This window comes from Lampris incognitus, chromosome 3 (genome assembly GCF_029633865.1).
Source record: "Lampris incognitus isolate fLamInc1 chromosome 3, fLamInc1.hap2, whole genome shotgun sequence".
Lineage (NCBI taxonomy): Eukaryota > Metazoa > Chordata > Actinopteri > Lampriformes > Lampridae > Lampris > Lampris incognitus.
In genome coordinates this window covers 97,122,456-97,138,443 of record NC_079213.1, presented here as the reverse complement: position 1 = coordinate 97,138,443, position 15,988 = coordinate 97,122,456, and the positions used below count along the sequence as shown (strand labels likewise).

At 42.6% G+C, this 15,988-nt stretch overlaps 1 protein-coding gene across 1 annotated transcript; it reads left to right on the top strand.

Annotated features, from left to right (window-relative positions):
- The first annotated feature begins 3,052 nt into the window (after window positions 1-3,052).
- map2k2a (mitogen-activated protein kinase kinase 2a) lies at window positions 3,053-14,703 on the top strand. Its single transcript, XM_056275919.1, has 11 exons — window positions 3,053-3,847; window positions 4,037-4,247; window positions 5,251-5,397; window positions 5,583-5,660; window positions 7,850-7,901; window positions 10,579-10,703; window positions 11,298-11,511; window positions 11,802-11,866; window positions 12,038-12,099; window positions 12,549-12,594; window positions 12,763-14,703. Exons 1-11 carry the CDS (start codon window positions 3,759-3,761, stop codon window positions 12,871-12,873), a joined length of 1,200 nt encoding a protein of 399 aa, XP_056131894.1. The 5' UTR covers window positions 3,053-3,758; the 3' UTR covers window positions 12,874-14,703.
- Window positions 14,704-15,988: the final 1,285 nt, after the last annotated feature.

Here is a 15,988-nt window from a genome sequence, read left to right as displayed (position 1 = left end):
TCGGTATACCATTCGGTAAATTCAAATGCTTTATTTTCTGAATGTCAAAAATGTTGGAGGATTAAAAAGAAAATACATTTTATGAAGTTTCTGTGAATGTGGATCATAAACGGTTTACGGCAAAACAGTGGCAATATGATTGGCTGCACTAACCATACCTATTTTACATCTGTCCATCCATCCATCCATCCATTTTCCAAGCCATTTATCCTAATCAGGGTCGCGGGGTGCTGGAGCCTATTTGTTTTGTTTATTTGTTTATTTATCAGGATCCCCATTAGCTGTGCCCTAAAGCACCGCTAATCTTACTGGGGTCCACATAAAAACAATACATTTGAAACATACATTTAAAAACAAGACAGAGGAAAAACAAAAATAGCAAAAACCTACATTAAACTTTACAGTACACATAAGTCATCATCCAACAGCAAAGAGACATACATAAATCATTCCAATGTACAAACTGTTGAGACCATCCAGGCTATAGAATTCAGTCCGAAACACACCTTACCCTGTCCTGTATGTGTTACCCTGACCTGTATGTGTTACCCTGTCCTGTAGTTTGAAACACACCTTACCCTGTCCTGTATGTGTTACTCTGTCCTGTATGTGTGAAACACACCTGACCCTGTCCTATCTCAGCAGTCTTTGGGCGGCAGGCAGGGAAAACACCCTGTACAGGCCGCCAGTCTGTCAGAGGGCCGACACATTCACACCTAGGGACTTCTTTGCCTCTTCTTCCATTCAAGACAGTAGGTCGGCCCTGTGATCGCCTGGCGGCCTGTCCAGGGTGTCTCCTGCCTGCCGCCCAGTGACTGCTGGGATATTTTCCAGCATCCCAGCGACCCCGAGAGCAGGATAAACGGTTTGGATAATGGATGGAATGGATGAGATATTCGGGGAGGGTTGAGTCGGGTCATCTGGATACAACGTTTATTGAGAGATACGTTTCTGTCAGTAAACGTTGTGTCCGGATGAACTGATTCAACCTTCTTTGATTTTCCTACCTGGATTATTGAGCATGCATCAAGACGCAGTGGGATATTGTTTTTGTAGGATAGGAGGCCACGGTTAGGACTACACGAGTGCCATGGTAATAAGCATGCATTTAATCATTGGTTGGTACTAACTGGTACTCATTAAATTGAAAATGGACTTGGTCTTGTTAGTTTGGATGTGTATTTTACATCTAATTGAGTGGTAAATAAAGGCGAGGCCACGAGGAGTCCACAGGTTTTGGAGGTTTATTGTCATTTTGGAAGAAGTGCTGAAGTTTGAGATGAAAACAAGTGCAACTTAAAAACAAATGATTATAATGAAGTCTTTGAAGACATCATTATAGTGCAACCTCAGTTCATGTACAAATGGACTTATTTAGGGATACAATAAAAACTCCATGAGAAAAACCCTACCAGGAAAAAAAATATATGGGAGAAACCTCAGGAAGAGCAACAGAGGAGGGATCCCTTTTCCAGGATGGACAGACCTGCAATAGGTGTCAAAATGCACAAAACACACACACACACACACACACAAACACACACACACACACACACACAAAATTATAATGTAACATCATAGGTTACACAGAGCAAGGTAATGTAGAATAGAATACGTACAGTAAAAGCATACAATTTAGCAAATTTAAATGTGCTAGATAATAAACTTATAAAGAGAGTGCAAGGCAAATTTAGTGGACCCCTCCCTCACCACACCCCCAACTCTGCTCAGTGGGGCCCTGCAGAGAGAATAGACCGGGGGCAGACTTCGACACAGCATTCACACAGAGAGAAAGAAGACGAGAGAAGTGATGAGAGTGATGCCGAAGTTGCCGCAGCTAAAACAAAGAGCATAAAAGCATTTTTTCAAACAAAAACAGTGCAAACTGTATAGCGCAACTCTCCAGGAAGGTGGGACGGTGACCAAGGGAAGACAAGGCGCATCACAGGCTCCGAAGTCATCAGGCCATCGAGAGAGAGAGAGAGAGAGAGAGAGAGAGAGAGAGAGAGATTATCTATGTCCATCAGACAGTCCATAAAGGAAGAAAAAATGTCGTGAAAAGCAAAATCAAAGAGATTAACACATTGGGACTGAGACCCCCTCCCCCCCAAAAAAGAGGATCGTTGAGACAATGCTCAGAAGCAAGTCAAAACTACCAAAGAAATAAGAGAAAGGAAGGACTGATCATTAGGGTACCTACGTTGCTCACTGCTGAAAGTCACACAGAAAACTGTCACAGTTTTGGGAAAACACCAAGAAGAAAATGAGACTGAATGGGGTGCTATAGATAAAGTGTCACACTTGGCTACGTCAATTACGGAGAAAGACACGCGTTTCTGCATACGTCCGGGGTGCGGGCGTCCTGAGATAGCGCGCCTTGTAAAGAACACAATGTGTAGGAATGAATGCGTTGTGTGTTGATGAAGGTGATTAATGTGCAGGTGTAGAGCAGCTCAAGCAGGAGTCGTGACAACTTTATCTTTCGGCTACACAACGTGCACCATTTATTCCTTCCACCATTACAACCACAAAAAACCCGCGCAGCGGAAGTGTGTCACTGTAAACCCGAACCGAGGAAACAGCAGCTGTAAACTAACGCTCCTACTAGCTCAATAAGGGGAATTATGTAGCCCCATAACCACTACACAGGCAGAGTTTATATTGCGCTGAGAACTGCGACGTATGGCAGCATGGACTTTGCCCAAAACATGTGAACAAGAAAAACTTAATAAAAGACAGGTGGAACGAAAGGGTATAAAGAATGTGAAGGGTAAAGAAAGTCAGCAAAGAGAATGTGGAACTACTCCAGGAACTTCGATCTGTGATCAAATGTATGATTGGGGATTACGCGAATACGATTGGTGATGAGAGGTGGTTGTGTAACGCTCACCCAGTGAGCCACTTTGCTAGAAGGGGGCACATTTTGAACATGACGGTTAAGCGGTACTTAGCCGGCGCTTTTAATTTACGAGACACAAACCGGAAGTGCTTGCACTCACGTAGGTGAGCAGCTTCAGCGTCTGCGTTGATCATGTCGTCGGTGAGTCCGCTCTCGCGTTATTTATAAAGAAGGGAAAAAAAGAAAGAAGGGAGGTTCTCCCTGTGCGTGTTTGATGCTACAGCCGTTGCTTCCTGTATGAAGTACCGGAGTCGAAGCCCTTTGCTCATCCAAAGCCCCCCCCCCTTCCCCGCACACACCCGCACACACACACCCCACCTGAGGACGGAGGGGCCGCCTGGGCGGAGACGCTCCTGTTCTTGCGAAGGCCGGCCGAGTCAGTTCGCCGGTTGTAGCCGCCTCCGGTCGGCTCCAACGTCTCGACAGAAGAGCTGCACGTCCGGGCTGAGGAGACGCTGACAGGGTTTTTGCCGGAGGTGCTGCCAGCTAGTAGCGGCTAGGTGGCTAATGGTCAGCAGGAGCAGGTAGATAACCTAGCTGCTTGAAAATAAAACTATCAAATGGCAATGTGCTGACTGTAAATGTCACCGGAAGCGCCGGAAAACCACCCGACGTGTGAAAGCACCCGATATACGATGACATATTATTCGTCCAAATCGCGGACTGGCATGTTCGCAGAAGTCAACTAAGTTAGCTAACGTTAGCCAAGTTACTAGCCAGCTTTAGCTGCTCCTGTTGCTTTTTGATCAACATAATAGTTTCGAACAAGGGACTCGGGCTTGACTGCTTTCCAGCTAACCGCAGGACACTGCGTTATTTAGTAGAGTTGTACAGGAAAATTGGTTAAATTGTTACTGAAATGGCACCTAAAAGAAGACCCGTACCCCTGAACATAACGCCCATCGGGGAGGGACAGGCCACCTCGACTACCATTGATGCAGCATCCGAGTGAGTACAATTTCTCTATACTTGACAGCAGCGATAATAGTTTGGATTGTATTTGATCACTCGTGACAGCTTGGTTATACCCGCTGCAGTCCGCACGAGTAGGACAAAATTGACAGTGTCCGATCAGAGCAAAGATGTCCTTTCTTCGTCACTTTCTAACGCAATCTTTCCTTCCTCTGTGCCTCACAGAGCCAACCTTGAAGCCTTACAAAAGAAACTGGGTGAGCTGGATCTGGATGAACAGCAGAGGAAGCGACTGGAGGCTTTTCTCACCCAGAAAGCCCAGGTTGGGGAGCTTAAAGATGATGATTTCCACCCAATTTGTGAGTTGGGAGCTGGAAACGGAGGAGTGGTCAACAAGGTCCGCCACAAGCCCTCAAGTCTGGTGATGGCACGAAAGGTGAAACATAAAATATCTTGCTGAAACTTGTTTTGAAGGATACTGAATCAAAACATTCCATTAGGCAGATATGTTTGCCTATGGCCTTGGATTAGTCAGATTGTATCAGTGCAGGTTAAACTACTTTGATCTATAGCCAGAAATGAAGGCAATACTTTGCCTTAGAATCTTTGATAACCCACCAATGCACAAATCAATTGTAGTGATGATGTGCAGTGAATTTGTCTGGAGAGTATGTATGTAAAACTTCTTGTTCACAAAGGCTATCACTGCTGGAAAGCAAAGCCTATTTGATTGTGAGCATTCAAACATATATGCACTACGTGGCATATATGCATACAAATTCACTCCTGCTTTCATCCAGTGGAGCAACTCCACTTGTACATGTTAATATCACAGATTAGATCATTATTTTTCATTGTTCTCATTCGTCTCTGTTTATTTCAACATAGCTGACAGGATTTCTGAAAGGAGTAGTTTGGAATTTCTGAAGGCTGGTCCTATTTTCTGCTCACCGGGAATGTGTTGCTGGGTAGATTTAATTTTCACATTCATCTATCCTATACATCATAATGGACATACAGCTGCATTGTAATTCAAGTCAAGGGAACAGTTGGATAATTCTCTACGGTTCAAAAAAGCACTCCACGGTTCACCCAAAGACAACGTAATGCTAGGGCAGTCTATCATGGTGAATTCAAGTGACTATTTCAAAATGGTAGTCATTAACTGGTGTCTACTGAACCTCTGTTCTTTGCTGTGTGTGGCAAAGTGACAGTTGATCTAGAACCGCTGTAGTCATGTTTAGACATCCTGCAATAGTTTGAGTGCTGCACACAGGCCTGTTGCATAAACTACCAGAGAGTACTGGCAAGAATCATTCCCTCCATCACCCAAGTGTTTCCTGTTCCTTTAAGATTGACGTAAGACAGAAAATTATGTTGCCACACTTTTTAATTGGTCTTAATTAGAACTTAGGTTCACCGTCTTTCTATTTTACCAGTTGATCCACCTGGAAATCAAGCCTGCCATCAGGAACCAGATTATCAGAGAGCTGCAGGTGCTGCATGAGTGTAACTCACCCTATATTGTGGGCTTCTATGGGGCTTTCTACAGCGATGGAGAGATCAGTATCTGCATGGAGCACATGGTAAGAAAGAAACGGATGTCAAAGCTATGAAGGGACAGAAAATGGTTATGCTTGGATTCAGTTTTTCTGCATTTAAGTAATGGCATTTATTTTTGTCGTGACACATTTTTACAAGCTAACTTCTGTTTTTAATGGTTTCAAAAGTGGTTGGTCAGTTTTAAACATCTGTGACTATATTCTTACAGGATGGGGGATCCTTGGACCAGGTATTGAAGGAGGCTAGGAGAATTCCAGAGGAAATCTTGGGCAAAGTCAGCATAGCTGTGAGTAGTTAATTTTTATTTATTTGTTTTTTTTTAAAAAAAGGTTTTTGAAGGATGATTCCCCCCCCCCCCCAAAGTGATACTCAGCTTGTCCTTGTTGATGCGGAGTTAAAAAAAATGAAGTAACCTCTATTACTCTTCACTGTTTCTCCTACATTAGAGCTAAATCTATTTTTATTATTCATGATGCCTTTTAAGTGTGATTTCTACTAATTTGTTCACAAGAATATAGTTATAGATTGAGTCAGACAGTAATGCAGATTTTTGATACAATACATGGTTTTGTAAAGCTAACATTCAGTGCTCTCTTGTTATGCAGTCATGTCTCTCTTATAAGTTCTACTTAGTCCATTCTCACTAATGTGTGAGTCAGAAATAATGGGAACAGGTTTTTTTTGCATAATTTTGCATCAAATTTGAATAATCAGGTGCAAGTTGCATCAGTAGTTTGTATTTGTTGTTAAAGGAGAGTGACTTTTAACAACACAGTTGTTGACACACATGCGCATGCCTACTTGTTGACTAGGGCTGTCATGATTGGCCAAAAATAACGTTTGATTATTCCTCCTAAATAGACACATAGGTTCGAACCCACCCCTATTTTGCGCATTATGTCCATAAGCGGGCAAACCAATATGAGAGACATAACTACTTGAATAGGTATATTTATTTCAACGTAAACATGTCTTTTAAAAGATCTAAATACCTACACATTACAAAATAAACAAATAAAATAATGTCATATACCGTAAAACTTCATTTAAAGACCAATACAGTATAAATGTGTAGGACAGCTTAGGTAAGTAATATTCATACTGGTTTAAATAAACAATTTGATCGCATTTTTCCATCTTTGCTGAGCAAAAGTGAAAGTTGTGTGAGTCCTGTCCGCCATGCAGCGTATTCAGTGCAGCCGCGGTAGTGCTGCTTTTTTTTTTTTTTCACAGAAGAATATTAATTTTCACAGTCTAATCTGTTTTGTTTTTTAATATAATTCGGTTATATATTCGATTTTTGGAATATTCATTGACAGCCCTATCGTTGACTTTGACTGTATGTTAGAAGTTATGATTACAGGAAGATATTGCCTCTTTGCTCTTCTAAATCCCTGTCAAACAGCAATGAATTCCTTGATATTTTTTTCCAATGTGGAGATAGCACAATGTTTTAATTACCATAGAGCACTAAGACACATTTGTGCTAATGTTGTTTAGTCCCAGTCAACTAGCTGGTTTTTTAAACATGATCTCCGCTCACTGGCTCTCTAGCTGATCAGCTGCCACAGTCGCCATTGTTCAGAATACTGTAATGTGAGACTGCTTGGCTTGCTAGTTAGGGTTATCAACTGAACTGAAGGTTAACAAACATTGATTTTAAGATCTTACATACATACACCCAAATGCTATGTATACAACGAAGTAATTACTGTAAAGTGCTAGAATATGCCTTTTATTATCATCATAAAAAGATGTAGCTGTATATTCACCACACATGACTGTATCACACCCATAGTTTCAAACAAATTGCAGTGAACTCAGGAGTAAGGTCTTACATTTTATTTTGATATAAGGCAGCACGGTGGCCCAGTGGTTAGCACTGTTGCCTCACAACAAGAAGGTCCTGGGTTCGAACTCCATGCCATCCCAAGTCCTTTGTTGTGTGGCGTTTGTATGTTCTCCGTGTCTGCGTGGGTTTCCTCTGGGTGCGCCGGTTTCCTCCCACCGTCAGAAAGACATGCATGTTAGGGTTAATACTCCTTCTGTCTGTGCCCCTGAACCAAGGCAATGGAAAGAAGAACTGGAGTTGGTCCCCGGGCACTGCACCTGCCCACTGCTGCTATACAATAGGATGGGTTAAATGCAGAGAACATATTCATTGTGACAAAATAAAGTGGCTTTTTTAAAAAAAAAAATTTTTTTTAATGTAATGTGAATTCCGAGAAACAGCTCTTGGGAGATGTGTAAAAATGTGCAATGTGGTTGAGGCTCTCCTGGTAATGGCTGATATTCCATCTTATTTAACCTGCGTTCCCTTTGTATTAACTGGATACTGCCAAGCTGAGGGCTTATTGGATATAATACTGTTGACTTGATTGTATTCGTTTGTGACTCAGCTAATCAGAAAAGAGGGTCGAAACTATCACTTTTTCTTAGACAGTTGTGCTGAATGTTTCCCCCTCCTGTTTATAGGTGTTGAGGGGATTGGCCTACCTGCGGGAGAAACATCAGATCATGCACAGAGGTAACAGTGGTCTCCTATTGTAATACACATGAATTGCATTCCTTCTCAAAGCACAGCCATAGTGATGGGGGTTAGAAATTATGCTGATATTACATTGGTGGTCTAAGTGTGTCTATCCTATCAATGGTCTGAGTTTCATTCCAGTCAAACATTAATTAATTTACACTTTAACCTGAGAGAGGGGAACTAAATGATGTCATTCTCTTAAGTATTGGGTTGAAATGAAAACCTCATTGGCACATGGTTGAGCACTATTGGATCAGTGATAATCAAGGGTGTAATGGGGAACTTTGAGTCTTCAGATTATCTGTTCATAGTGTGAAGAGTGACATACAATTCCTGAATGTTCAATTGTTTTGTGCCATTAAGTGTAAAAAAAAAATGCATCAGTGCAAACTAATTTGTTAAATTTTGACAAACATAGTTCCATTTTATTTTTTTCATTAGTTATAGCACAATTTTTTCTTTGTAGCTGCATTTGTGACTCACCTTCCTGTTGAATTTTTAGTTTAATTGTAAATCATAACAATATTGTTAGATTTTAATTAGGCTCAGCTAAATGTAATCCTAAAGTTGGACAGATTGTCTAATTTTAAACCAGACACTTTACACTATTCAGAACAATCTTAAAATTTAAAATAAGGGCATCCAGGTAGCGTAGCGGTCTAGTCCGTTGCCTACCAACACGGAGATTGACGGTTCGAATCCCCGTGTTGCCTCCGGCTTGGTTGGGCATCCCTACAGACACAATTGGCCATGTCTGCGGGTGGGAAGCTGGATGTGGGTGAGTGTCGTGGTTGCTGCACTGGCACCTCTGGTCGGTCGGGGTGCCTGTTCAAGGGGGAACAGCGTGATTCTCCCACGACCTACGTCCCCCTGGTGAAACTCCTTACTGTCAGGTGAAGCAGCTGGCGACTCCACATGTATCAGAGGAGGCATGTGGTAGTCTGCAGCCCTCCCTGGATCTCGGCGGGGGGGGGGGGGGGGGCAGCGACTGGGACTACTTGGAAGAGTGGGGTAATTGGCCAGATACAATTGGGGAGAAAAAGGGAGGACCCCCCCCCCCCAAAAAAGAGAAATAAAAATTTAAAAAAATATATAAAATAAGCGTAGGATGAGAAAACTTATGGTTTATGAGAAAACTTATGGTTTTCAAGAAAATGTGCTTCTGAGCTATGACATCTGAAGAGCTCTTTGTAATCACATGGTTCCTAAGTGTGTTCCTTTGCCCCATGGGGGCCAGAGGATTTCATTACAGAAGGCAGCCATCTTACTACACCTGGTCCATTGTGTGAATTATGAGAGTTTGTAGTAAGAATAGTGTTTTGGGTTTTTCAGTTTTGATCAGTTCAGCTCTTGGAAGTAGTACTTCAAAGTGAAATGGTAATGGGCAGTTGCATTTTGCAGCATTTGCATTAGTTTTACAGGGTGTGTGACTACGGGATAGAGGCCAGCTACTTAAGAGTAATTCTCATCTTTTCATTTGATATACAGATGGTTCCTTGGCAAGAGAGCATTTTGACAATTCAAATCTGAATTTGAATGTGAAATGTATGTTTTGGTGGTTTGGCACTACCCATACTTAAAATAATATTTAGAAGCTGCCAATGCTTAAAGAAGTTATAAGAGTAAAGATGACATCATCCTATTTAAGAAAACTTGATCAGAAAGAACAAAAGCATGAGGCAAAAAAAAAAAAAGGCTGGCAAATGAAAGAAAAAAATATTACGTTAAGAACAAAATCGCATAACGCACCTGAGCTTAACATAGGGTACACCAGCTCTCCATAGCCCACCAGTTAAGTAACACCTAAGTCTGAGTGAGATTAGAGCTGTCTGACCTGCCCAGTGTGTTGCAGTGGAGTTTTCACAGCGCTACAGGGTCGGTGGTTGTAGAGTGTTATGGTAGGTCTTAGTTTAGGACAGAGTGGTCTACAAGCCCAGGCGGTAATTACAGCCTCTCAGATGTGATTATACAGCAGCCGCGCCCTGTCGACCCCTCCCTCCGTCTCTCTCCCTCTCTCCTCATGCTACCTCTTCCTTGGAGTCTCTCCTCATTTGTCCTTGGATGGTGGGAGGGGGGGTCATATACACCACAGAGGATGGATTGCAGGGCTTAGCCCTACCCCATTATTTTGCAGGATGTTTTCCATGGTGATAATTGAGAATGTGGAGGACTAGGCTTGTTTGTGATGGGTTCGGTAATAGTTGTAGCTATTTTCTTCTTGGCCTTGCCAAACACAGCACCACAAAAGGTGGGTGGGGTGGGGGGAAGCATGCCACCAGTGGTCTGTAATTGGAGCTTGCCATGGTCTGAGTTTTGTCTCAAAACTGATTCCTCCATAGCAAGTAGCTTTTAGCCATGTCTTAGACTTGCCAAGCTCCCAGTCTTAACAGACTAGGCAATGTTTTTTGTTATGATAAGTGGTTTGTTTATCCATTTTTATTTATTGTGAGCACTCGCATAACAAGGACAGCCTCTTTTCGTGATGTCCACAATATTTGTGATAGGGCTATTTGTCAGTGGTTAAGAGTTTAGTGTGGATGACAGAAAGGGGACAGAGGAGTCACAACATGAAGGGGCATCTGGTGCTGCTGGCCTCTGGGGTCCAATCACTCCAGGAGCTCACACGCGTATGTGTGTGTTTGTGTGTATCCACCTTCTCTCTTGCTCACAGACGTCAAACCCTCCAACATCTTGGTCAATTCTCGCGGGGAGATCAAGCTGTGTGATTTTGGCGTGAGCGGCCAGCTCATCGATTCCATGGCCAACTCCTTCGTTGGAACGCGCTCCTACATGTCGGTGAGTCAGCTCTGCAACCCAGTGCCCCCACCCCTTCCTCTCTGGACTGATCCTCGCTTTCCTTCTCCTCTTTTCTCCCATCTCTCTCTTTCACTGGCCCCTCCCTTCCTCTGGCCCTCCCTCATGCCCCTGCCAAGAACACAGGGCCATGCCCAGGAAAGGGCTTTTTGGCTCTGAGGTAGGCACTGCCAACTGTGTTCTATAGTCTTCTCTCTCTCGCTCTCTCTCACTTTCTCTCCCCTGTCCTCCTCTAAGACACCTGGAGGGTACACTGCCAAGAGCTGCTTGCATTTCCCATCCGTAGTCCATCCTGTAGCGGCAGTACAGAGCCTCTTTCTCCAGTAATAAGTCCCAGCACACACATGCGCGTGCGCACACACGCACCTATTCTTGTTTATCCTGTCAGAGCTTGAACAGTACAAAGCTACTCTTCACTTCCTGCCAAAACCTCCCATATTCTGTCCTCTTGCCCCCTCACACCCCAGTTTTTCTTGCCACACCCCCCTCATCCCCTTGCAGCTCTCTCCTCTGCCTGGTGTCCTGGCAGACGGAGGCTCTCCCTGCTCTCTGACGTAGTTACATGTTCCTCAACAGCCGGAGAGACTGCAGGGCACTCACTACTCTGTGCAGTCGGACGTGTGGAGCATGGGTCTGTCTCTGGTGGAGCTGGCTATCGGCCGCTATCCCATCCCCCCGCCTGATGCCAAGGAGCTGGAGGCCATCTTTGGACGGCCAGTCCTGGACGGGGCTGAGGGGGAACCTCACACAAACGCACAGAGGCCCAGACCACCGGGGAGGCCAGTAAGCGGTAGGAAATTACAGTAATGCATACACAGATGTACAATTATTTTAAATGAAATGCAAGCAAAACATCTAGATTGCATTATATACATTTGAGCAACTATAGTATTGACAGTATTCCCTCATAGAATCAAATTTTCTTGTTCAGCACTATTCTGTATTTCTTTTTTGTTGTAATTGTTTCTGAAAAAGAACTGACCTGAATAAGTCATGGTACTTGGAGAAAAAAAAATCAACCTGATGTATATGTTGATTTGAACCAGACAATATTTAATTGAAGTGTGATTCTTCCCACAGGACACGGCATGGACAGTCGACCTGCCATGGCCATCTTTGAACTTTTGGACTACATTGTGAATGAGGTCAGAGGAACTGCTGATTGCCCAGCTAAACCCCTTGCAAATAGATAACACTCGACTCTCTCATAGACTCTTTTCGTCTGTCCTTCTATCTCACTCACAGTATATACAAGATTTCCCTCTCTCTGTAGTGTTTTTGGTTTTGTCATTTGATTCTTGCCTCCTTGCCCCCAGCCGCCTCCCAAGCTGCCACATGGTGTCTTCACCTCTGACTTCCAGGAATTTGTAACAAAATGGTGAGCAGCAACAATGAAACAGCTTTTGATTTCCACAATGATATATACTTTGTAAAACATGCTGCTGTTGTCCGTTCCATCGAGGAAAGGAATTACTGAGAGCAAAGCACAACTCTGCAATGTCACCCTGTGCTGCAATTTCACAGTACCCATTCTCTGGTAAAAGCAGTGTTGTCACAATAGTTACATGAAAAATAACATTTGATCTTGACTGAAATGGGGCAACCTGCTTTCATAAAGTCATGTCTTGTATTGAGGTTACTGAAACTTGTTTGTGGTGAGATCTTCAGAGGTTGCTAGTTCCTGAAAAAAAGAAAACGAAGCAAAATAATGTTGCTTACGCTTCTTATCTTCGTGAAGGAACCAACGTATTTTCTGAAGGTATTCCTTCTGTTGATGTCCCCATCGAGTGACCATTTTTGATGTCTGTTTATTTTTTTTCTTTTCAGTCTGATCAAGAACCCAGCTGAGAGAGCAGATCTGAAGATGCTCATGGTGGGCACCTGAACTCTGCTGCTGCTATCGTGTTGTATTTTAAGCACATGGACATTGTTTTGATTTCCAGTTACATTTCATTTGTTGGTATTTTCATTATTAGATTATTTGTATTCTGTTTACTTGCAATAATGCCTCATTTTCTATTTCTCTTTGTATTTAATTCAGAGTCACACATTCATCAAACGATCAGAGGTGGACAAGGTGGATTTCGCTGGCTGGCTGTGTAAAACCATGGGCCTTAACCAGCCCAGCACCCCAACCCGCAACACTGACTGAGCAGACCTGGAACAGGCCCCACTCCCCTTCACACAGATCTGTGGAGCTTGCATACATGGATACATAACATACACTGGCCATCTCACAACTGGCACCCTTTTGCTTTACTCTTTGGTAAAACTCATTTGACTTCCTCTCATTTATTTCTTCACCAGCAGCAGGGCCTATTGAGTCACTTTACTGTAAGACCACAGCTTCACCACACCAGTGTCCAAGTAGCCACAGCCCACTTTGCCACAGCACTACAGAGAAAGCAGAAGGCACTGAAGGGCTGCCAGTGTGTCAAATGAATTTGCATTAATACCACAACACCACTTTTTGTATTGTTGAATATTCTGTATTCATCTTTTCTATGGCAGTGGTTGGCAGCTGGTGGGACTGTATTTTGATAGTTTCCCACAGCAGAGATTTTTAGGTCTGTTAATGAAAGTGAGTAGTCCAAAAATATTCTACTTGCAAATTCAAATTGAAAGCAGTAAATGCGCTTATTTTGATCAGAAGTCTCCTTTGTCAGGTTTATCCATGGAAATATAATCCTAAGCAGGGACATTGCAATATCCCGCAATACAACATTTTTAGTTTGTTAGTGAGGAGTGTTGGACAAATAGGCAAAAGGTTGTCTCTTTTAGTTTTTGGAAATGAGACGACATTATAAAGGTCACTTCCTTTTGTGACTGATGAGTCACAAACCAAAGAAGGTACTCATGACTACTAAAGATTTGGATGTAATGACTGATTGTTTTTTGTGTATCTGTGTTCTTTGATTGTTTTACATTTTGACTTTTTCACTGGCGGCCTGTCCACGGTGTCTCCCCGCCTGCTACCCAATCACTGCTGCAATAGGCTCCAGCATCCCTGCGACCCTGATTAGGATAAGCAGCTTGGATAATGGATGGATGGATGGTAATAACTTGCCTATTGATGTTGTTTCTGCAACATAAATTCAAATTCTTCTCCCACATAGAAGATGTCATATTCTGTTAGGACTTGAAACATACAGCCAGTATGACTTCATGAAACGTGAGGAAACGATGGTCAAAATGTATGCATCGGACAATACAGCATGGTTGATTTACCTTTCTAATACTGTATGTGTATTTTCTTTTTCAAGATAACAAGGATTTTTTTTAATCAAATGCCTGAATCTCTACTATGTCAATATGAAATGTCAATCATTTTGACTACTTTTTTTCAGCTTTGTTGTTGGTCTGTACTTGAATAATTCCCGCGGATTGTATTTGGTTATGTTTGCACCGTACTATGACGTGCGAGTATGCAATGTGCGCTCCAAGCTCTCTTGGTACACAACCAGCCCAAGCCTTGTTTTTTTACAGGGAGACTTGGGTTTAAATGCTATTTGAAGCCTTGTCAGTATTTCTGCTGTGATTCAAACAACTATATCGTGATAAAGGTGCAAACCAACCTCGACTGGCTGCAGCAACGTTTTAAGCAGTTTAGAGGGTTTTTAATGACCATTTTGATCCAGGTGGTGATGGTGATGATGATGATGATGATGACGACGACAATGATGGTGGTGGTGGTGGTGTTGTTTTACTTGCTAGCCTGCTGTCTTTGCTAAGAGCTCTTGTATTCATACTGCTTATGGCTGATTGTTCTTATTCCCAAGACTGCCTTCATTTTGAACAAAATGGATGCGCTGTCACCTCTATGTGTACAAAGCTATATATATATAAGAACAGGACTACTATTTTGCAGTCTTAATATACAAATTTTTTGATTTATGTAAATGACAAGGGAGAAGAGTCGTTTTACTATAATATAAAATATGTTGGATATGGTTATAATGTATAAAAAATAAAAACTTGTATGTCAACGTACTTAGCTTTGTGTTATTTGAAGAGGAAACGTGTAAGTATATATAATGGGTGAAATTCCATCACCGTCTTTGGAGTTTACGTTCAAACTCGGGAAGGTTAACGGTTAATAATTCAGATCGTCGCAGGTGCTTTTTTTTGTGTGTTTTACAACATTTTTCAAGATGCCGTTGTAGTTATCGATTTTATATTTTGGATAGATTTAATCGCTTCCTTGGCGTTTGTCGGCACGTTTCGAACAATTTTTGTTATTAATTTAAACCCCCTCTTTTGAGCGAAGTCCAGCAGTTTAAATGGTTTTTGGCGGGTTTTTGAGCGCCAGTGGACTTCTTCCTTTATCCTCCAGTTAACACGGTAGGAATGTATCTGTTATTTCTGCTTCAGCAATAATTTTCGGTTTTTTGGGATTCGTACACCGTAAAAAGAAAGAAGAAGAAGCCGCTTGGGTTGCTCTGAATACGTAGCTGAAGTAAAGTAGTTCAGAGGAGCTTTTAGAAAAGTCGCCAAACTTGTAAATGTAACGCTCACCCTGTTTGAAAACGGGTCGTAAACCACATGACTCTAATCCCGCATTCAAACGTCTCTTCCTCGTCCGGGTTTAATCAAAACCATCAGTCGAGACAGTAGCTAACGGCAAATACGGGTATGATGCGGGTGTCCGGGCGGGGGCGAACAGCTAATATTGGGGTGAGAGGCGACTATTAAAAAAAAAAGAGAGAAAAAAAAACATGGCTGACATGTTTGATCGCCACCGAGTGACATTTTTGAGGGCGTGTTGTTATTGCAAGACTGAACAAAGGGGATATGCTGTAAGCAACACGTATTTATTATTACAAACAGTCGTGTTTTCCATTTAAATAAGAGCCGTTTATGTTTGACAGTGCCCTCTAGGCAGGGTGTGTGTAACTGCCTCTCTTGCCTCGACATTCTGGTCCTCGCATAGGAACAGAGTTCCATAGTGCCAGTATCAAGACCTTCTGCACTGCTGGGACACATCCACTTCCTGTGAGACTGGAAAACAGCGGACGCCTCTCTCTCCTGCTCTGGCAAAGTTTACAATGTGTTAGAAACACCATCATACATCGAAAACCTTTTTTTAAAAAAATGTAATCTCAGGTGTACAGGGTTAACTCTGAATATAAGATGTAGCTGACTTGTTGGTACATCTTGCTCCATCCCACACCGCAGCAAAGTGACTTGCCATGACTGACTTTGAGGAGGTGTGCTGGTGGGTGGCTGGAAATTGCACAACACCAAGTGCATGAGCTGTAAATTCTGCT

What these genes read in the sequence shown, in the direction of transcription:
- map2k2a (XM_056275919.1), top strand. Translation starts at nt 3,759, where the DNA reads ATGGCACCTAAAAGAAGACCCGTACCCCTGAACATAACGCCCATCGGG. An exon ending in GTCTGGTGATGGCACGAAAG is followed by an intron (nt 4,248 to 5,250) that starts GTGAAACATAAA and finishes CTATTTTACCAG; the next exon opens with TTGATCCACCTGGAAATCAA. An exon ending in GAACGCGCTCCTACATGTCG is followed by an intron (nt 10,704 to 11,297) that starts GTGAGTCAGCTC and finishes GTTCCTCAACAG; the next exon opens with CCGGAGAGACTGCAGGGCAC.